Raw genomic sequence first — 21217 nt, forward strand, 5'->3', positions numbered from 1 at the left:
ATTTTGGGGTAAGGAGGGATGCGAGGTGCCACAGGCAGCCCCGAGACGCAACGCCCCGAGCGCGGGGTGGATCTAACCCCACCGCTCGCCCCAGGACCGGACCGTGGAGATCCGCCGGAGGACACCAGCCCACCAGCCGCTCCGTGACAGCGCTGGGGACGATCCGTTTACCGAAGCCCCATCAGATTGCTCAGCCTCTGCAACGACCCCGACACGGGGCTCTCCCTTCCCAAGCCCTGCCTGGCCGCGGCGAGCGGCGTTACGGATGAGCGGAGCGGGGCACGGGTGCCGTGTGCCAGCAACGAAGGCAAGACTGGCGAGACCGGGGTAAATCTGCACCCCGGGGTCCGCAGGCAGGCAGCGGAGCGGAGGCAGCCCGCAGATTGCCTTCCCCGGGCGGGAAGGGCTCCCGAATCCCAACCGCTACAGCCGAAGTCGCGGCAAAATGTCAAGCCCTTTTTGCTGGCCCAGGACCAACTCTGAACTGGGGCTGCCTTGGGACTGGAACGGGAAATGCAGCCGAGCCGTGTTCCCCGGCCGCAGCTGAGCAGCAGCAACCGCAGGCAACCTGAAGCTGAAATTCCACCCCACCCCACCCCTGCCCCGAAAAAATCTGTGCTGCAGCACTGACCAAGGACAGACGCACTAAGACAGCAGAAAGCACGGGACGCAGATCCCCGTTTGCATGGCCACTGGGTTTGACCTGGCCACGAAGCTTCAGTGCGTCGAGGAGCCGGGAGGTGCACGGAGGTGTAAGGGAAAGAGGCGATGGAGAAGCTGACCCCCCCACAAGTCGGGGCTCACGGGGGTCCCGCACTGCCGCCAGTCCCACCGGGCACCGAGACGGCGGCTGTGGGCTTCGACATTTGCAGAGCCGGGGAGAGGCTCGCTTCTGTCTCGATTGCTAATGAGACTAATACCAGCTGCTTCTCGCTTAACCAGTCTGACCATTGGGCTGAGCCAAAACTGATTCATTCAGACGAAAATGGAAAAGGAGATCGACTCGTCACCAGTCCTGACTAATGGGGAAACCAGCCAACAACCTGCCGCTTGCACACCGGCCCCAGCATCCTGCTTTTTCAGCTCTTCATCATCTTCCCAAATTCAAATGCTCGGACAAAGCTTGAGCTTTGCCCTAGCACAGCCGGGTGATAAAAGAAAGGGCTATCCACTGCAAAAAGTGTCAGCCTGTGACCACGAGGCCAACAGCCCCCGGCCATGCCTGACATTTTGCAAGAGCTAATTCCTGCTTCGGAAGCAGAGGAAACATTAAAACCCCCCAAAGACATTGCTTTTCGTACTGCTCTGCCTGGCATCATCTTCCCAACAGCTTTTGGGGGTTTGTTTTTTCCTCCTTCCCTCTTCATCCTGCGATAAAAATCTAAGCAACCGCCTTCACTGAGGAGAAAAACTCTCCGCCACCCTGCCGTAAAGACTGCTTTCTGCTTTTTTCAGCGGTGTGTGGTGTTTTATGAGACCAGTGGGGCACAAACCAAGGCAGGGGGAGGCTGCAGATGGGGTGGCTGGAAAACCTGGGGATGGGGGGAAGTTGTCCCAAGGGAGGGAAACAAGCTCTGAAATCCAGATTGGGGCTAATCTTATCTCCAGGTGTAGTTTAGGATGGGCCAGCGAGGGTTAACAGCCAGGCACAGAGGTCAAATCAGGACCTGAAGTACCTCCACTCCTGGGCTGTTTGGTTCACGCTTTGGTTGATGAACTGAAGCAGGGCAGAGTTTAACAGCTTAAAAAAAAAAAAAAAGTCTGCCATGATTTCTTAGCTTTGGGCAACACATTTGATTTTATATGAAACTCCCTTAATGAAGGCCCTCTCCCAAAATGCAGATCCCAAGGGCCAGGCTCTCCCAGCTAAAAGCCTGTGGCACCATCCCTTGTCCCCAGATGTCCTGACTTTTTATCACCCTACCTTGCAGACATCAGGACAAAGACGGCAAAACTTCAGCTCTTGGTGAGAAACCCGCCCCGCACCAGTATCGGTCTCGAAAATCCCCATTTTCAAGGCAGAAAATCCCCAGCGAGGCCAGTCTGGGTAGGGAAATGTCCCAAATCCCAACGCTGGGAGCGCACAGCCACCTCGACGGCCGCAGGGTTCTATGGGGACAGTGGAAAACCGGGACCCCGTGGGTCAGGGACAAGCAGAGCTCCGGGTATCGGGGCCGATGCCCCGCTCACCTCCCCCAAACCAGCCCCAGCAAGCTGGGAAAAAGTTGCCAAATATGAAATTTTCCTTTGCCCATCTCGGCGCAGGGGCACCGGTCGAGCATTTTACACAGGACGCCGAGAGCAGAAAAGGCTATTGCGAGGGTTTTCGGATGCACACCCGGCTCTCCCTCCCGAGGGCACCCGGCTACCCAGCGTTAGCTCGATGCCCGCATGCAGCAGCGAACATGCACCCCGTACCCTGCCAAGCAGGACAGGAAAAACCTGCAAGGGATGGAAACCGCATTCCCAAGGTGCAAGGGAAAAGGCGTCCAGAAAGTGGTCGCCAACACCCCTGTGGGTCCTCACCCTTTCCCCTCCCAGGCTGGTTTCTCACCGACGGCGGGTGAGCTTCCCTGGCATCGGGGAGGTCGGCACGGCTTTTATTTGATGCTGAATTTCCCCGCGGGCAAGGGACGCGGTGGGGTACAGACAGGAGGAGCCCCGCAAAGACCTCACACCTCCAGCAGCGCCCAGGCCCTGCCGAGTTTATTTTGAAAAAAGAAAAAAAAAAAAAAAAAAAACAACCAAAACCCCAACACCGCCAATATTCACCCCTTGGCAACGTCCTATCTCAGTAACGCTCTTGCTATTATTATACTCTGCAATTAAGCGATAAAGCTATAATTGCCTTATCTGATGGAGCCAGGCACGGCAGCGAGGCAGGAGCTGGCCTCTGCAGCCCCGTCCCGCTGGCAGGGACAGGTTGGGTTATGGGGCGGACGGCATCACGCCAGGCATTTTAAAGCCACCCTCCCCAAAAGCATCCTCCTGTTTGGCAGACAAGACGGACAGACAGGACCCCACTGGGGAAACGCTGGGGGGGGGCTTCCTCGCCCCGAACCTGGGTCAGCAGCATCACCCCCGTGCCCGCTTCCATCCCCGCAGACCGCGCGCGGTACCCAGGGAAGGCACCGGTGGCCTCTGCCACCTTCCGACCGGGACATGGTCAGCTCTGGCCGGGATGGAAGCGCGTGGAAAAATTGGGGCAGCTTTTAACCCACTCTTCCTGCGGGAAGGTAGAAGCAGATGGTTGAGGGACCAAAGTGCAAAAGCACGTCACCGGCTGCTCCCCAGCCCTCCCCACATCCCTGCTTCAGCATCCCGGGGAGCAACCGGCGGCCACGCAGCCGGGAGAGCCTGCCAGCGGCCGGAGCGCTTTGAGAGCAGCCCTTCAGTGCAAGATTCGGCACGCTCAGCCGTACCAGCCGGATCGGGGCACTGGTTTTAGAGGAGGGGACCCCAGTTCCCCAGCCCGGCGTCTCGGCGTGCCGAGCAAAGCCGCAGCCGGCAGCTCTCAGGCCGTAAGTCCAGCTTGGTATTTTCACCCACACGTTTGTCGCTTCTGAAAGAGCTCTGATGGGCTATGGCATCCTTTCCAACAAGATCAGCCTTGACTTGATTTGGTTTTTTTTAAGTTTGGTGTCCCCTGAATCCTGACTCTTGCCATTTTTTCAAGTCTTTTAGTATTTGACCTCAGCGCCGCTCCCGGCCCCGCGAGCTTTCGGCCGAGCAGTATTCCCCGGCCTTAGGAAAGAAAAACAAAGCCCTCCGAAATCCACCCCGCGTGACCGTTCCCAAATACGCCCCAATCCGCCCAGCCAGCGAAGCTGCCCGCTCCCTGCCCCCCCACCCCAGCCCAGAGGCCACGGTGAGGGGTGTCGGGGCCGTGCCATGCCCGCGCCCCCCTCCCAGGGCGAGCGGGCTCCCGCCCGGGTGCAGCCACAAGAAAGGCCGATGCAAATCGCATCGTTAGCATTCTTTCCGTTTTAATAACCCAAGGTGTTACCAGCAACAGTGTTACTGATTTTTATCTCCGCAGCGCCTTTTAAGAGCTCCAATTTGTTTTTCTTGGAGATCTCATTTTGTTTTATTAAAGCTGACACCGAAGAGGGAAAGGAGACATTCTGGGCCCAGAACAAAAATATCCCGTTTAAATACCCCGTATTATTTTCTTGGAAACGCTTCTCCTTTGACTTTAATTAAGCTCTCCCCGGGCTCGCGAGCTTGGCGTGCTTGGCTTTCAGGCGAGTTTAATCCCAGACAAGCTCCCCCCACCCCCAGTGCTCCCCGCTTCCATTGCTTACACAAAACTTAGGAAATAAACGGGGTTTTGCTAAAATACATGGATTAATAGCTGGCCCGCCATCAAGAACGTCTTGACGTTGCCTCTTCGCCACCGGTCGGCCACAGAGCAAGCGCGCGTCCCTGGCTGCCCCGCTCACTTTGCCGACAGACCCAAAAAGCAGCTTTTCTCTCTTTTTTTTTTATTCTTTTCTGCCATTGCAATGCTGGGTATGGAATGGGGAGATCCACCTCTAGTGCCTGAGCGTGCCCCAGAGCTGCCCCGGCTATCAGAGGTGGCAAGCTCACCCACGAGCCCGGCTCCAGGGGCCGCGGTGCCGCTGCTGAGCCTTGTGCAATCGCGCCGGGTGCTGCCGTAATATCAATAATTACCCCCCATGGTAGAAACGCTTTAGGATGATTGCAAAGTTAAACACTCCAAAAGTTGGGAAATCCCAGGAGGGAGCTTGTCTGGGCATCATCTGGTGCATACCCATTATGTAATTACCGTCAATCTTTAATCACAGATGATTTTTTTCCATCGGACCCGATTCAGACGGTGCACAGGAGGCACAAGCCTCACTTAAGGAGCTGCCATTAGATTTGATTTCCACCTCGGCGGGCTCCAGCTTTATTAGGCGAGCTCCCACTGCTTCGCGCGGGGTTTGTACAACCCCTCCGGCCGAAAACGCCTGACTCCTTGGCAAGCACCAACACACCCGCTCGCGCAACATCCCCCCGAGAGGGAAGGATTTCATCTCCCTTTTACGCACAAGATCTGCGGGCGGACAGATTAAGGCCAAGAGCTTGAAACAAAAGCTTTGTTTTGGTGCCTGATGCGAGATGGCCAAGAAAGGGGCTTTTGGGGATGCCGCTGGGTAGGGCCGGGGAGGGGGGGCTGTGTGCCCCGGGGGTCCCCGTCCCAGCTGGTCCCCAGGGATGGGGTGATGGGTGGGAGCTCAAAGCAGGTTCCTTCGCTGCAGGCGCTGCGGGAGGGTTGTTTCTCCTCCCCAAGAAGGGCTCCGGTGTTTGCCCGGGGCGAACCCCAACAAGTCAGCCCATGCAGCACGCGGGGCTTCCCCGCCCCGGGAAGGTCGGCTGCCGGTCCTGCTCTCTGCATCAGGGAAAGCAAGCTAAAAACCATCACCGCGCTGCTAAGTCCAAACCCAGAGCCAAAAAAACCCCCAAAGACTGGGAGAAACAGGGGCCAGTGAGCTCGCCTCCTCCACCGTAGGGTTCTGCAGACCAGATGCTCGCAAAGCCACGCCGCCGGCAGCGCCGACCCCAAAATACCGTCTCCATCTCGCACCGTGGTGCCTGCACCGGGACACAGCGCCGGGAGCTTCTATTACAACAGCGTGGTGCGATGCTCCTGTGTCTGTGCCCTGCGGGATGCAGGGATGTAGGTAAGGGATATCTCCGGGCTGGAGCTCCCCTGGGGCGTGCAAAGCAAAGGTGCAAAGGGCCGATGGGGCCGAGCTGCCAGCATGCCACCGCTGTCCTCTCACCGGTCCCATACGAGGCCAGGAGGTTGCTGGGAGCACCCCGAGCTGCTCCTCGCACGGAGGGCAGCGGGCGGCACGGCACGGCACGGCACGGCACGGCTGCCAGGCATGCCCAAGACGAGTCCCAGCGAAGCAACTCGCCACGGGCACAGGGCTGTGACCTGGCAGCCGTTCCCGAGGGCTTTCCCCCCTGCCGCGCTCTGCCCCACTCCGGCTCTCCAGGGATGAGCTGGGAGCAGGGGGGAAGCTCTTGCATCAGGTAATATCGTAGGGATCTACAAATAAAAGGGCAAGGGAAGGAAAAAAAAAAAAAAAAAAGCCTGAAAATGCGCTAATGGAACCCAGGGCTGTGCCACCCTCCTCGGCTGCACCCCTGCCCCGCGGGGCGCGCTTGACGGAGGACGAAGGCAGCGGCAGGAGCTTTGCTGCCCGCGGTCCGTGCCGCGGGCGGGCAGCGGTGCAGGCAGGGTGCTGCGGGCAGCCCCGCACGCCGCCTGCCCCGGCAGCTGGCAGGACCTGTTGTACGAGGTGCCTGGGACGGCTCGCGCCTGCGAGCGTGTTGCAGCAATTCCCAGCGCACGTCATGTGGGTTTTGCAACCGCCCCAACCCCAACTGTCTCGGGGTGGATGAACGGAAAGAGCCCGGAGTGAACCGAGCTCCCCAGCGCCCACGGCGGGCACGGGCAACGCCCCGGCGCGGGAGCCGGGCAGGGCCCCCGGGTGATGCCCAGCCTGGCGCACATCCCTCCACCAGGCCTTTTTCCGCAGGGATAAATGCCAAAAGGCAGCATCTCCTTCCCTTGCAATAGGGAACAATCTATCCTTCGAGGAAGGGGAAGGGAAAACCCAACAAATCCCGGCTCTAATGGGCGCCGCAGCATTTTTGCACGCGTGTTATATCGGCGTACGGGGGGGTACCCGGTCCCCTTGCCCCTCGTTGCCAGAGCAGGTATGGTGATGCCATGGACACACGGGCTTGTGGCTGCGGAAAGCTGGGGAAAAGCAATTCCCCAGGGAAACCACTGGCTGCAAGACGTGGGTGCACGGCCAGTGTCCCGGTCGGGAAATGCTGGCATCCTCCTCGGTGCCCTGCCTGGCTCATAGGAAACCCCTGAGGGGTCACCATCCCAAAAAAAGTGAGCGGGAGAGACCGAGGTATTTGGTGATGTGCCAGAAAATTCCCTATGGCACCCGGACGCCAGCCGAAAGCGGGCAAAACTCCAGCTACTGAGCCAGGGTGAAGCCTCAGCTGTTTCCAGCGAGGGGGGATTGCTTTGGGAGCTCACGTGGGGAGCGGCGGGCGAGAGCAAGCGCACGTGGCACCGACCCAAACGCCGCCGAGGTCCCCGTCAGCCCGCACATCGCTTTGCCCAGCCGCACTGTCACTCCACTGCTGGCACGCACGCCACGCTGCTTTGGCAGAGGTCCCAAGGAGTCACCGGGATAAAAAAGCAAAAGGTTACCCAGGCCCCATATCGAGACGGTGCCGACTGATCCAAATCCCCCCGGGTGCAGCGGGTACCGGTGCCCCCGTCCCCGCGGGATTAGCTTCCCATTAGCACGGCAGGAGCAGGGCTTGTTTACGGCCACCCATGCCCCCAGCGGGAATTTCTCCCCACGCACTGCAGGACACAAAACCAGCCTTGGGATGGTGGAAACCCAGGTTATTCCTCCTTCCCCAAAACAGCCCTACAAACCCCACGGGGAATCCGGCAGCCCCGGCTCCACGTCCACCCAACCCGGCGGTCTCCCATCACACCACCGGATTTTTGGGAAGACGACTTCTCCCACCGCTCGCCCGGTACACGGTGGGATGGGGTGCCCGACGGTGCCACCCCCGCAAGCGGGATGAACCCCGTGAACAGAACGTGTCCGTGACACCCGGGATAAGGCGGGAGGGAGGCGGAGGAGCTGCCCCGGGGACACGAGGCAGGACGCCGGTGACAACGCCCGCGCCAGCTATGCGCAGCCGGCCCGACGGGCACTGCCAGCGAGGTCACCGGCGCCTTCTGGCTACGGGGTTTCGCCCAACCTGATGGTTTAGGTCTATTTTAAGGTGCTGGGTGTCAACCGCCCCAGCTGATGGTCGGCTTCCAGCTGCTGGGGGTTTTTAAGGGGATTAAAGGGTGACTTGTCAAACTCCCGGATTTCTCCCCAAAAGGGGAAACGAAACTGCTTCTTTGCTGCTGACCCCCCCCCGAGCCCTGCAGCGTTGCACCGCATCGTACCCCACCGTCCCTCCCGGCCCCGCACCCTGCAGCATCCACCCCTCGATCCCCCCTCCTCCTCCTCCCGGCCCAGTCTCGAAACCCGGCGCCTTCAAAGTTTAAACTACGATCAAATCCCCGCAAGGTGGGGCGGTTTGTTTTGTTGTAACTGAAAGGACCAAAAAAAAAAAAAAAAAAAAATCCCAAACCAACTGCACAACCCCATGTGCTGCTTCTTCATATACCGCAGCAAGGTCACGGGGGCTGCCACCACTCGAGGACGACGGCCGCTGGAAAATACAACCGAGACTGGAGCATCTCCTTGGCTGGCTAGTGGAGGACACTTAAAAATATATTAAAACCCACTAAAATGGCAAGTGTGCTGGCTGAGAGGACCCCTGCAGTCTTTAAAAACTAGAACCTGCCTTAGAAACAGTGCTCTGGCCTCCTAATAACCTTAATTGCTCCCGATGGGCCCCAAGAACCAGGTGTAATGACATGACTGTGTTTTGTTTGCTTTTCAGGCTGCTTTATCTCACACGGCAGCTTGCACTCAGCTCAAGTGATGAAAATCCAGTTCCTCCGAAATTTGCCCCCATTCCCCTGCAATCACAAGCTCCAGCTCCCAAAATGGTGGGAGCTGAGCTGGGGAAAAGCCCGGCGCTGGCACACTGCGGGAAACCCCCCGTAAAGCTGGGAAAGCTCCACGCTGCCCTTTGCACTCCCCAGCTAGCAGGGCTGGGTGATAAAAGGCTTTTTTATGGCTTTTTTTGCCAGATTTACATCCCCATCCAGGCTATGCAAATATTGTTCATGACAGCACATCCCTCCGTGGGGTTAGGAAATGCGGAGGAGGGCTGCAAACCCCAATGGATGTGGGGAAAACCCCAGGAATGCCGAGGTCCAGAGCGCCCTCGGCCAACGCATCTGTGAAACGGGGCCAGCGCAGCTCCCTGGCAATTAATAAAAGCACCAAATCCTGCGGATTTGGGTAAGAAGGTAACCACCACAGTATCAGCTTCAGGAGATGGAAGCCTCCCAAGCACCAGCACTGGGCGATAACACCCATCACAGGTCTTGGATCTATCACTGGTTGGTAATTTGTATTTAAGAGTGTTGGTAAGAGTGCCCTCACCCTTCCCAAAGCCCAAACCTAACACCTGGGGTAGATGTCTTCCATTGTTGCAGGCTAAATAAAGTGCAGTTTCGTGGCAGCCGCCCCTATTTGGCCTCACCCGGGCCATGGAGTATTGCTGAAATTTAGTTGGGACCATTTCCAAGAATTACCTCTTGCGATTTACACTCTCCTTGGGGTTTCCCTTCTCGGGTCCTAGTGCTCCAGCCACGCTCACCCGCCCTGGCACTCTTCCTCAGCCCAGAGAGGGGTCCATGGCTTCTCCTCCCCATCTTTCACTATGACTATTAGCACTGAAATGCTTTATTTTCTCCAAGAAACAAACTCACTCTTTTCTTACCAAGCCTCTGTTACGATGCTGGAGTAAAAATAGCCTTTTCCAGCTAAGCTCACCTGTCCTAAGGATGTGAAATCAGTGCTCACGAAGAAATTCCCCACCAAAACAGATGGGAATTCAGGTATAAAGATGACATCAGCTATGTCTTGGCTGACATCATCTCTGCCTTGGCCTCGTGGGCACAATGAGATACGATAAGCCAAGGGCTATGGTCCATGCACCGGCGCGGCTTCCCCAGGCACGGGGCGCTCTGGCAGCCTCTGCTCCGCAGCTGGGGCTGGACTAAAGGGGGGGAAGCTGCTCCCCAATTTCCCGCACACAGACCAGAGGACGCTGCCGGACACACGGACAAACTTGGAGGAACTGCGGCCAAACCAGACCATCTCCTCAGGCCATCTCTCCGAGTGCTTGCAGCTCCCGTTTCCAGCAACCGAAACATTAAATATTAAGCAAAGAGAGTTAATCTATACCTGGGATATTGACACAAAGCGGAGGAGGGGAGAAAAAAAAGATAAATAAACTTTAAAAAAAAAAAAAAAAATCAATGTGCCTCTCCAGGCTGCCCCACCAGCGCTTACCAGACCTCCAAGCATGGCAGCAAGGATGCGTTTGGAGGAACAAGACGCACCGAGAAGTGCCACCCTCCCGGCCCTCCCCGGGTAGCCAGAGCACCCCACCGGGACCCTCGGGTGCCTTGGGTGCAAGCGGGACCTCCTCAGCTGAGGGCAGAGCCCTGGCCGGGGACCGGCTCACCTCTCCCGAGGTTGGGAGAGCATCCAAGCAGCGGAAGAGCAGACATCGATTTAAGAGGGTCAATGCTCAGTTAATGCTTACCAGGACCGTTCTGCCACTCAGATTGGCTTTTGGAGCTGGGGAAGACGAGCGTGCCGAGATGGCTCATCTGTCCCTCGGCTCAGCGTCAGCTTGCACCTGGCAGGGCCGGCACCGGAGCGGCCGTGCCCCGCGGATCCCTTGGCACCAGAACGAGCCTTGTACAACCGGAGGGAAACGCTACCATTCACCTCCCAGCAAATGCTTTCAAGCATCACTCAACACCTCTCCAGCAGAGGAGACTGATTTTCTTTTTCCTGGCTGAGTGCTCACATGTATATTATTTTTTTTAATTCCAGTCTCAGCGTTCCCCCCCCAGCCCTCCGCTCCCCCCGAAAGAAAACAAACCCGAAAGCACAGAGTGTGCCTTGCAAAAGTCCCGGCTCTGGTGTCCCGCCGCGAAGGGGCACGCGGTGGTCCCAGCAGCCAGCCCGCCTCAGCCCGGCGCTGCTTGTTGACATATGCGGCGCAGTATATTTCTTTAAACAAAGGAGCCTATGCATTCAATGCATTGTTGCGAGAGGGTTTGTTTTCAAAGCCTGACCCCAAATCTGAACTCCGCGGATCCTGCGTTTCTCAAGATCAAACGCGAGAAAACGTGACCAATGCAAACAAGAAATAAACCTTGATAATTATAGCCGTGTGCTGGGGCGGCTATTGTTTAGTGCACACTAGTACCCGCTTTAGCATAAACATAACCCTATTTTTAAAGGGATGCCTGACCGGTTTACAACATTTCTCCCCATTTTGCCTCCAAACCCCCTCTTTGACAGAAACCCACCTTCCCGAGAACGGAGAGGAGATTTAAGAGCAGAGCCAAAAGGCTAAGCGATGCGCCCACGGCCGTGCCGAATGCCGGCGTTGGAGCGGGGAGCGGGTCCTCATCCCCCCAACCTGCTCCCGGTTGGCGGGGGACAAGGGGGACCCCACGATCCGGCTATTGCTTGCAGCCGGCAGGAGCAGACCGACGTCGGAGGACAAACAGACAGCACCGGTCTTTTCAGGAAGGCCATATCACTTAGCGCTTGGAAAGGAGCTACAATATTTTCCTGATTATGTTTGCACGCAAACGAGCGCCGCGGGGAAATTATGCAACCCGGCACGGGGAGGGGTGGGAGCGAGGGAGGAAGGGCTGGAGGGGAGCCCCACGCTGCACCCCACTGCCCTCGGCCCGAGACGACGCGGCTGCAGCCCCCGAGGTACCGCGCTCCCCGCGGCAGACCGGCTCCCTCTCGGCCCCCTCACCCCTCCGCCGCCGCCGGAGCCCCTGCACCGCGACCTCCCGGCGCAGAGGCAGCACTCAGCCGGCGTGTCGCGCGGCGCGGGGGTTATTAACGGCCTCTTCATTAAGCGCCCGGACCAAAATGCATATATTCGTCAGCCAGGCAATTTAATTACCGAGCCCGGGTTCACCTCGCACACCCACACGCCTTTCTTTTTCGAGGCCTCTGTGCGGTCATAGCCATAAATAAATAGATCGCAGGAGCAAGAGGCAGATGCTGACTCCTACAACCTCCGTCTTGGGCACGGAGCCTTTAAACCACCAGAACTTGCAGTATTTAATTTCTTTTGTTACCGCTTCTACCTTTAGAGCTCTGCCTTAGGCTTTCTAGATACAATCACAGGGAGCAGGAAACAGAGAGCTACGAGATGAGCTTCCTAGCAATCACACGCACGCTCATACAGCCCATCAATCACCCTAATTACAACCGGCCACACGTCCACAGCTCTCTGTGGCACTCCGTTACTGCCCGTAATTACAACATCGCATCCTTTCTCCAGTAACAGTATCACGGAGTTAATTTGTGATCTGTAGATGTGGTGTATCTCGTAATGCGTTTCATCCTGGCGCGCTCAGCGCCGTGATCACCGGTCACGCGTCAGCTGAGCAGAGGGAACGCGGGCAACACTTGTCCCCAAAATAAGACTTTAAGGTCCTCACCCGCCCCCCCAGCACTGCCTCTCTCCGCAGCACGCTCCCGCTTCGGTTTCTGACTGCTGCCCACATCCCATCCAGAGTCAGGACACCGCCACAAGCAGGTTCCCTCAACGCCAAGCGCTTGTCCCTATCCGCCAGATAAAAGCAAGGTGGGCCATGGGTGTCCACCACGGGGATGGATATGGCCTTCTCGGGGAGGATACCAAGACCTGGGACAAGGCTGGGCCTCCCGAAACCAGTGTCCGTCACAGACCCGCTGGGATGTCACCCCGGCAGGCTGGCGTCCCTCTGCCAAGTCTACTTGGAGAGCGGGGTCTTTGCAGCGAGAAACGTCCCTTTTCTCTGTGCTAACGCTACACAGTCTTGATCCTGGCTGAGCCTGTAGGTCCTACCAAAACACACAACTGGGTGCAGATTGCAGGTCTTGCTATTAACGGATGTTACCTACTCGAGACCTCGGTGTGACGGTGCAGGTGGCACTGCCAGACCTGCCCTACGTAGGCTTTCCCACCCAACAGATACGACTCGGAGGAAGCGTGTCGGCGAGGCAGATGCTCTCCTGCAGCCACCCCCGAGCGCGATCCGGCAGATAAGGCAGACAGCTTGAAAAACCCGTAACAAAACGACAATAATAATAAAAAATAAAGGGGGCGGCTCACACGCACCAGCTGATTCACCAGCGTTGCCCTCCTCACTCCAAAACGCACCAGGCGGGACAAGCTAAGGGCATGCTTTTCAGATGAATTACTTTTAATTGAGTACACAGGAGCTTAGAAACACATGATGCCGTCGCAGATAAATATAGCCACGGCTACAAGGATGGAGGGGGCAGGGAGCCACCGCGCTTCGACGCATCCGAGCAGGAGCTTCCAGCCCCGCCGCCGCCTCGGTGTGCTCGGGGAGGCTGAGCCGGCCGAGCCGCCCCCCCGCTCCGTCCCCCCCCGCCGGCGCAGGCGGCTCGGCGGGGCTGCCAGCTCCGCTTCTGGGAAGCCCCGAGCGGCCACCCGGTGCCCCGCTCCCCGCCGCCCGCGCCGGGAAGGGACCGGAGAGCCCGTACCTGTTTTGAACTCCAACGCGGGGTCCTTCTCCCCCTCTCCCAGGTCGCTCTGCAGCATCATGTAGAGGATCCCGAAGGAGTTGTGGATGCCGAAGATGGAGCCGTTGCACCAGGCGGCGGCGAAGACCACCACCCAACCGAAGCCGCCTTCGGGGGGCTGGAAAGGCGCGGCGGCTCCGCTCGCTCCCCGCTCGGCCCCGGTGCCGGTCCCGGCCCCGGCCCCGGTCCCGGCCGCGGTCCCGGTCCGCGGCTCGCCTTCCCCCGCCGCCGCCGGCCCCTTCTCTCCGCGCTGCGCCATCGCGGCCGCGCTCCGGCCGCCGCCCGCCGCCCGACTGCCCCGCAGCCGGTCCCACATGCCCGCCGCCCCCCCCCCCGGCCGGCCCCCCCGCCCGCCCCCTGCTGCCGCAGCCTCACTCCCCGCCTCCCCTCCTCCTCCTCCTCCTCCTCCTCCTCCTCCTCCTCCTCCTCCTCCTCCATCCTCCTCCTCCATCTCGCCGCTCGGCCCCCAGCTCCCTACCTGCGGCCCGCACCCCCCCCCACCTCCCTTAACCCACCCCTTCCCCTCCCCGGCCACCCACGGGCGGCGTTTCCCCGACGTCCACCCCGTTCGCCACTCGACCCCGGGGCTTAAAGGCGGCCCCGGGCCCGGCCGCGGCCCCGCATCGCCCGCCGGGCCGCCGCCGCCGCCGCCGCATCCTACGGCGGGCACAGCCCCGGGGCGGGCCGCCGCCGGTACCGCCCCCCGCGGGGCCCGGCCGGGGCGACGGAGACACCGGCTGCCCCCCCCACCCCCCCCCCCCACACCCCCCCGGTCCGGTTCGGGAGAGTCCCGGGTCTCCCCCCCCCCCCCCGCCCCGTTCCCCGGCTGCGGGAGCATCCCGCGGAGGGCGGGGGGGGGGGAGACCGCCCGGTGAGGAAGCGCTGAGGATGGGGGGGGGACACGAGGGGGGGTCCTCGATGGCCGCGGTGGCCGATGCCGGTGCCTCCCGTGTGCCCCCGCCGAGGTAAATCAAGCAGCGGGAGCGGGCCGAGCGGGTGGCAAAACGCAGCCCCGGCGAGGGGACGGGGCGGGGGGGGACGGGGGGATTTTTGGGGCTCCCCGGCATCCCCCACCCCGAAAAGTTTCGGGGGCGTTTTTGGAACACGTCACCCGGGGAGGTTTCTTGCTGCCGGGCGGCGAGGCGAGGAGCCTGCCGCTTGATCCCCGCCGCGGGATGTTCCCCGGGGCCCCGGGTCACCCCGCATCGCCCCGGCGCTGGGGTTCACCGAGCGCGGCGATCCGAACCCGGCGGGGAGCTGCTCTCTCGCCTCTCCCTTGTTTCGCGATGAGCTCTGCCTTTTTTCTTCTTTCAATAAATAATTACAAACCCACCAATATATTAAAGCCTGTCTTTTCACACGCTGAAGGTATTTACACTTTCATAGATGCCAAGTCTGAGTTATTATTCTTTCTTTACCCTAATGGCTGTGTCAGTGTCAGATGCCTATCAGAGTAAAATAATACATCCCAACCTCACGCTGCTCTTTCTTTACCTTCAGGGGTATTAATTACAAACGCCTGGCGAGGCAGCAGGGCAGGGTGCGGAGACGGCAGGGAGACGGCAGGCAGGCCCGCACCGCCAACACCGTCTCCCCGCTTCTCCCCGCCGCCGGAGAACAGCACCCGGCCACGGGCAGGCGGGCTGCGAACGCGTTTGCCTACGTGCTACGGCTCGCCGGGTTTGGCGAAGACCCTCTGGGACATCGCTACGGCCAGAAAAAACCTCTCCTCGGCCTGCCCGCCCCGCTCCCGACTGCAAATCGCCGCCGGCTCCAAGGACTGCTCCATCGCCATCCGCTTCCTCTCCCACCCAAGGGATGAGGAGCAGTGGTTCTTCTCCCCGGCTCCGAGCAGCCTGCGTGTGCGCCGGCGAGACCCGAGCCGGAGGGGCGCGACGGTGGGCGACGGTGGGCGACACGGCCTTCTGCCCTCGCCTTTCCGCTTGGCCGCCGCGCCGATCGATGGCCCCAAATCCCCTTTAGCCGGCGGGGTGCCCGGCGGTAACGCCACGCTGGGGTCAGCCTCGCCGCTGGAGGAACTGCATTTTTATTTCCCTTCCTCTCTGGTAGAGTCTCCTCCCCGGATCCCCGTCTCCGCAGCGAGGCCGGGGGAGGCTTGGGAGGTTTGGGAGCATCTTCCACTGCCCTCTGCCGACACGAGGAGCCGCAGCGATGAATTTTAATAACCATTTTTCCATAGGGCCAGCTGAAGTTGCTGGCCTGCTGAGTTTATTTTGTTAAACCCTGGCGATCTGGTTTGGGCTACCCTGGGGGGGGTGCGCGGGGGAGCTGCCCCCCCAAATGCTAATTCCCCGCAGCAGCAGAGCTGGGGCTGGATTAAAAAGAGCAGAGGGAGAGGTGGGAGAGCCCTTTGCCATAGCACACGCCGTCTCACGGAGACTTCTCCCCTCCGGAGCTGCAGAATGCTCTCGTGGAGTGGGAAGCGGGGGGTTAATATTACCGTGGACCTTGAGCCAGGCACAAAACCCACTGAGCAGCATCTCTCCTGGATGTTGGCTGCACCGTGTCCTGAGGGAGCATTTTCTGGTGCCGGCTGTGCCGGGCGTCACTGTGCCTTTCTGGGCTGGGCCGAACAACACCAGTTGGGGCTGGGGGGTAAAATTAGGGGGGGGGGTTAATGGGAGGGCGGTAAAGGGTTGGTCTGGGTGAGCTAGTGGAGGCTTCAACCAGGAGGGAGCTGCAGCCTGGAAAGTTCTGGCAGCGTCAGGCAGAAACGGCTCTGCCTGCTGGTATAAGACCAGCTTTTATTTAAATTGGAGCATCGCACCCAGAGGGTTTGCAGCTCTGTAACCACAAGCTGAACGAAAGACTGCGAGAAAAAACAGATAAAGCTGCTCTTCCCTGGTTGCACTTGACGATAAAATACCCTTCTGCGTCCGCAGCACGGCTTCCCTCAAACCCCCAGCCTGCCGGCTCGGTAAGGGACGCACGGATGGCTGCGGCCGAGCCGGGCTCTCCGGGACCCACAGCTGACATCCCTGGAGAGCTGGCAGGCAGCACCTCGTGTCACGGCCGGCGGGCCTCCGGTTGCCCGGGCAAAGCATGGCTGTCAGCAGCTTGTTGCTTGTCTCCGAAACTTGGTGCCAGCGCCTCTGCCAAAGGGATTGGCAGCTACAAAATGTGTGTGTTTGGTTTTGCAGAAGGGGAGGAGTGACCGAATGGAAATATCTTATGCAAACACCTTGGGAAGCGTCGCGGCAGGATGTGGCCTCGGAGGAGAATACAAATTCCTGGCGGCTCTGCAACCTGGCTTTGTTTTGGTGGGCGTTGCACAGCGGCGTGGGGACACATGAGGCCGTCCTGAGGACAGAAAGTCGCTGACGACGTCTGCTGCTTGGCCGAAAGTGCCGGGAAAACAGCTCCAGTAGCGAGCAGCTCCCGGCAGAGACATTTGCATGCTGGGCACAAGCCTTTCCCGTCATTAGCAACACATTTCTCTTTAGATTTCAGCCGTAGTTAAGACAGCTGTTACATCTGGCCTGACAGAGGCACCAAATACATCATCTCAGAGGAATAAACAACTCAGGAGCAGCCCAAAGGGACACGGCAGCGGTCACCCGCTGGCAGGGGTGCTGGGACACGGGGTCCAGCACCCAAACCTTGTCACGGTGAGAATGCAGCGAGAGTTCCAGGGCTCATGGTGCTGCCAGCGCTGCCTTCAAAGGAGGGCAACCCTGATGGCAGGCAGCCGGGCCGCGGGCAGCACTACGGGGCTGCCGCCTGTTATACCCGTCCAAGGCAAAACGCACGCTGTGGCATCCTTTCTCCGCCTGACCTTCCCAATGTTTGGGATCAGAATATTAGAGGTGGCATTTTCCACCTCGTTAGCGAGATTAAAGTTGATTCTGCTTGGTTTGGCTGAAAAATGAGGCAACCCAAAAGTGCTGGTGTGAGCAGAGGGTTTTCGGGGCATGATGTGCCATCCAGCTCCGCGTTTGGCTTCGTTTTGGGGGTGGAAATCGCAGCACCATGTTCACTCCAGCGGCTGCAGGCTGGGTGGGGAATGTGGTCCGGCTCAGCCGTCCTGCTGCCCCACCTGATTTACCACGCGGTTGAGCAAAAACACTGTTTCTGGCCCAAACGGAGCAATGGGATGGATCTATGTTGTATTAAAGGGCTTCTGGAGCCGTTTAGCTGCCTGCTCGTCTTCACCGTCCAGGTGAAGAGGTGTGAAGGCACTTTCTGAGAGTGCTTCACTGGTTTTGAGTCTTTCCTTTAAAATAGAAGCTACGTGGGCATGTTCCTGCAGAGAAGTGGAAGCTCCTGGCCGGAGCCACCAACCCCAACCACCGTCCAGCTGCCAGCGGCCGCCCCGGCTCTGCCGTGTAACCCCGCAGGACCTCGGTGAGAGGTGCCAGAGATGCTCTGCTGACGGGAAGAGCTCAAGCCGGCGCACAAAGGAGGCAAGGATCCAGCTGTAAATTAATATTTTATAGAACACCAAGAAAAATCAGAGAGGCTAATTACAGCGATAATCATCACGGCCTGGAGGCATTTCCATGGAAGTCAGGAATTACCCAGGATTACCTCACCCCTTGCAGCAGCCTGCGCGGGAGGTGAGCGCGTGCGGCGGCGGTGGCGCGGCACCCGGCACCTTTTCCTGCGCCGGCTGGGGGTCTGCGACCCAAACCGAAGAGCAGCAGGGTTTTGGCAGCCTCCCGGCATCCGACTCCAGATGCACGGCTCTTGGTTTGCTGAGTTGAGTGTGATGGAGGTTGGAGTCGCGGGGTTTTTGGCTGGTGCTTACCCCAGCACCGCTGTGCCAGCGCGCGCCCGTTTGTCCCCAGTGCCACTGATGCGGGAGCCATCGTCGACTCCAAGTAGGTTAAAAGCCCGAGGTGTTCAGGGCATTGCTAGCAGAGAAGTTTGTGGATGTGCCCCCAGGATAAGCTGTTCCCATGGTACGTTAATTAGTGGTGGTAACTGGTAATTGCATAGTTTATCTGGGGACAGAGTAAATTCCCCATCAGCTCCTCAATTTGGAGGCTGGGGGGCACATCCCAGATCCTGCACGGCACGAGGTTGGCCCCACGCTGTTTGCGGCAAGCCGGGAGCATCTCCAAGAGCTGCGTGGCCAGGAGGGCTGCCTGCTCCTGCCCCATGGCCCGGAGCAAAGCCAGGGCAAACATCTCCAGGGTGAGCAGCTCCGGGAGCAGAGGAGCATCAGTGCAGGTGGTTTGTGCAGCTGAGCTCGAGCAGGAGGGCACTGCCGGTCTAAGACCCAACCTGCAAGTGGGAAAGGAAAAAAACTTGGGTAAAAACCCCACGCCTGCTGCGCAGAGCCGGGGAGAGCCTGGGCAGAGGCTGCCTGCACCCTGCCTGAACCCAGGGGCAGCACCCCTGGTACTGGCAGAGACACCAGGCACAAAGCATCCCCTCCCACAGCTCCGGGGTGGGCACAGAAAGAGAAGTTCCTAATCTGTAGGGTCGGTAAAGAGGCAGAGAAGACCTGCAAGGACCTTCCGTCGACAGACCGTCTGCCAAAATGTCCCCTAGCACGTGGCCTGGCCACCACCTGAGGCTGCGGTGAGACAGCACAGGTCCCCCCCCGCGCACAGAAGCGGAGCCGATGCTCCCTGGCTCTCCATCGATCTGCGCCAGGAGCAGCGTGCTGCCTTTCTCTGCCCGTCCCCGCGGCGTGTGGACCAGATGGCCGAGCTGCACGGGGCACCCCGGGCACGCTGCCCGCTCGCTTGCCCGTGCCCTCCGAGCTCAGGCGTGCACGGGGGCTGTGAGCACGCTCCCCCCGGGCGGACGGGAGGTGGTCCAGGGGCTCCTGGGGCTGAGGCCTGAGGTGGTTGTGACACCCATCGGGTTTGCTCCTGGCAGTTTGCGGGTTCATGACACGCTCACCTGCTCCTGCCAGCTCTGGCAGCACAAAGAGCCCCGGAGCTGCTTCAAGCAAGGGCTGGATGTCACCGACGGCTGCAGGCAGGGTCGGGCAGCTCTTGGGCAGAGGGGCTGCTCGCGCCTCCCGGCCGAAGGCGAGTCCTCCGCATTCCTGTCCCTGCGACGAGGTGGTGCCGACGCAGGCTGCGCCGGTCCTGGGAGGAGCATCAGCCTGTCTCGCCCCGACCGGCTGCACTTCTGGCCCTGTTCAGGTCAGGGAAAACTTTTACTTCATTTTTTTGAGATGAAAACACCTCCGGTAGCCCCAGCTCATGCAGCAGCACAGGGACAGCACAGCCCACCAAGGAAGTCCAGGCTGAATCCGAAGCAGCCGGCCTGAGCGGCCAAGCTGTCCCGGCCGCTCGAGGAAGGTCCCTGCGGACACCCGCAGGTGGGGTTGGCACCAGGGTGCAGCAGCCAGGCCCGGCGCAGGCTGCAGACCTGCCCGAGCACCTCCGGGCACGTCAAAACTGCCCTTACGCTGCTGTCTGCAAAAGAGACGGGCACTGGGACGAGACAAAGCTTTGTGCCAGACCCCTCCGTCCAGCCTAGTGAGTTAGCAGGAGATAGCGGCTGTCCCTTGTGGGATGCACTGGCCGTGCGTCCGTTCTTGTTTTCTCTTCTTGACGAGGACGGGGAGCGGTCGCGGCAGCGTCAGGGCTGGGGTGCAGCAGCCTGATGTGCTGGGGAACGGGGAGCCTAGCCCCGCTGCCTCCAGAGTGCTTGCTGCGGTGCCTTCCTTAGAAACACGGCTTAATCCAGCCCTGGAGCACTCCGTAAAAAAAAAAAAATCTAAGCGTGAGTCATCCCACTCCAAACCTCAAACCATGTCACAGATCATCCCTCGCTCTGCTGAAGTTCTCCCTCTTTCCCCACATGCCTCAGTGGAAGGGGAAAGGGGAAGCAAACACTATTTCCCACATCCCAGCTCCTCGCACAGCTAAAAAACCGGTCTCGCCTGGCTCACTCTGCCCTCTAGTAGCAGCTGGATTTACAGCAATATGTGCATTTTCTGTGCGATGCCTTGCCCTGGTGCACTGCCAGCCTCCAGCCCTCAGCTGCCCCTTGGGTGCCCCGGCTGGGCAGGGACACGGCCGTGGGGGTGGGAAGGGGTAGAGGGACACCAGAACCTGCCCTGGCTCTGCTGGCATCCCTGGCACGGAGGCGCAGCCGGCACGGGCAGAGCCGTACCATTTTCCCACAGTCCTAGCCCCTGAGAGAGTCATTTATGTCCTTCCTTGGCCGGCCTGGAACATCCCTGCCGGTCACCGGGGCTGGAGCGGGGACAGAGCCCGGGCAAGCGGTTTGCGTGGGCTGGAGTGGCCCGAGAAGGGCAGAGCCCTGAGGTGGGGTCGTTTCTGGACACCCAGGCTTGGGTTCTGTTAGCTCCAGCTGAAGGCTTTGACCTGGTCTGAGACCGAGGGGCACCCACGGGCTGTGGGAAGAGGGGGGGTGTTTTGGAGGTAGCAGCATCGGACCTCCAGCCCCGCTGCCGGAGACCCCCAAACGGTGAGACGAAGCCCTTGCGAGCGTTCACACCAAATGGCATCTCAGCGTGGTCCAGCGCTGGCTCTGGGGCACGACCAAGGAGAGGACCGAAAAATCCTCGGGCAATACCAGTTGGTAGTGGTGGTGAGCTGGGGAGGACGAAGGTTTTCTTGCTCTGGTTCTTGGGCTCAGCTACCGACCGGATCATCACCCTCGTGCCGTTCTGCCTGCCAGTACCGCGGGGAGACCCAAGGATATATCACAGGGCGCAGAGAAAACACCGCGGCGCCCAAACCGGAGAAGGCGATGCCCAAACCGATCCCCTTCGTACCGGAGCATCCTTTCACCTCTTAAATCTTGCCAGCCGAAGGATTTCCATCGTGGTTTGCGGCAAGTCCAGGTTTGCGAAACTATGCAAAATTTCGGTATTTATTTAAAAAGAAAAAATTATAAGGGAGGGAGCTGGGGTCCGCACGGTCGGCCCCGCG

General features: G+C 59.7%; 1 protein-coding gene and 1 long non-coding RNA gene across 3 annotated transcripts in view; both read right to left on the reverse strand.

The window, feature by feature from the left end:
• Positions 1-13662, reverse strand: part of SLC16A2 (solute carrier family 16 member 2) — a 35527-nt gene extending 21865 nt beyond the window's left edge. Inside the window, exons 1-2 of one of the 2 annotated variants that reach the window (XM_029996444.1) lie at positions 13540-13593; positions 13293-13509 (exon numbers count right to left, since the gene is read on the reverse strand). In XM_029996444.1, coding sequence (XP_029852304.1) covers positions 13293-13509; positions 13540-13590 — 268 coding nt within the window. In that variant the 5' untranslated portion in view covers positions 13591-13593. Of the gene's footprint in view, positions 1-13292 lie in introns of both variants that reach the window. The other variant, XM_029996443.2, reaches the window with a different exon arrangement.
• A 4106-nt stretch (positions 13663-17768) lies between these two features.
• Positions 17769-21206, reverse strand: LOC115333936. Its single transcript, XR_003920960.2, has 2 exons — positions 19206-21206; positions 17769-18578 (listed from the first exon to the last, which is right to left on the reverse strand). It is a non-coding gene; the product is annotated as an uncharacterized LOC115333936 (long non-coding RNA).
• Between the last annotated feature and the right edge of the window lie 11 nt (positions 21207-21217).

This window comes from Aquila chrysaetos, chromosome 21 (assembly GCF_900496995.4).
Source record: "Aquila chrysaetos chrysaetos chromosome 21, bAquChr1.4, whole genome shotgun sequence".
Taxonomy (NCBI): domain Eukaryota; kingdom Metazoa; phylum Chordata; class Aves; order Accipitriformes; family Accipitridae; genus Aquila; species Aquila chrysaetos.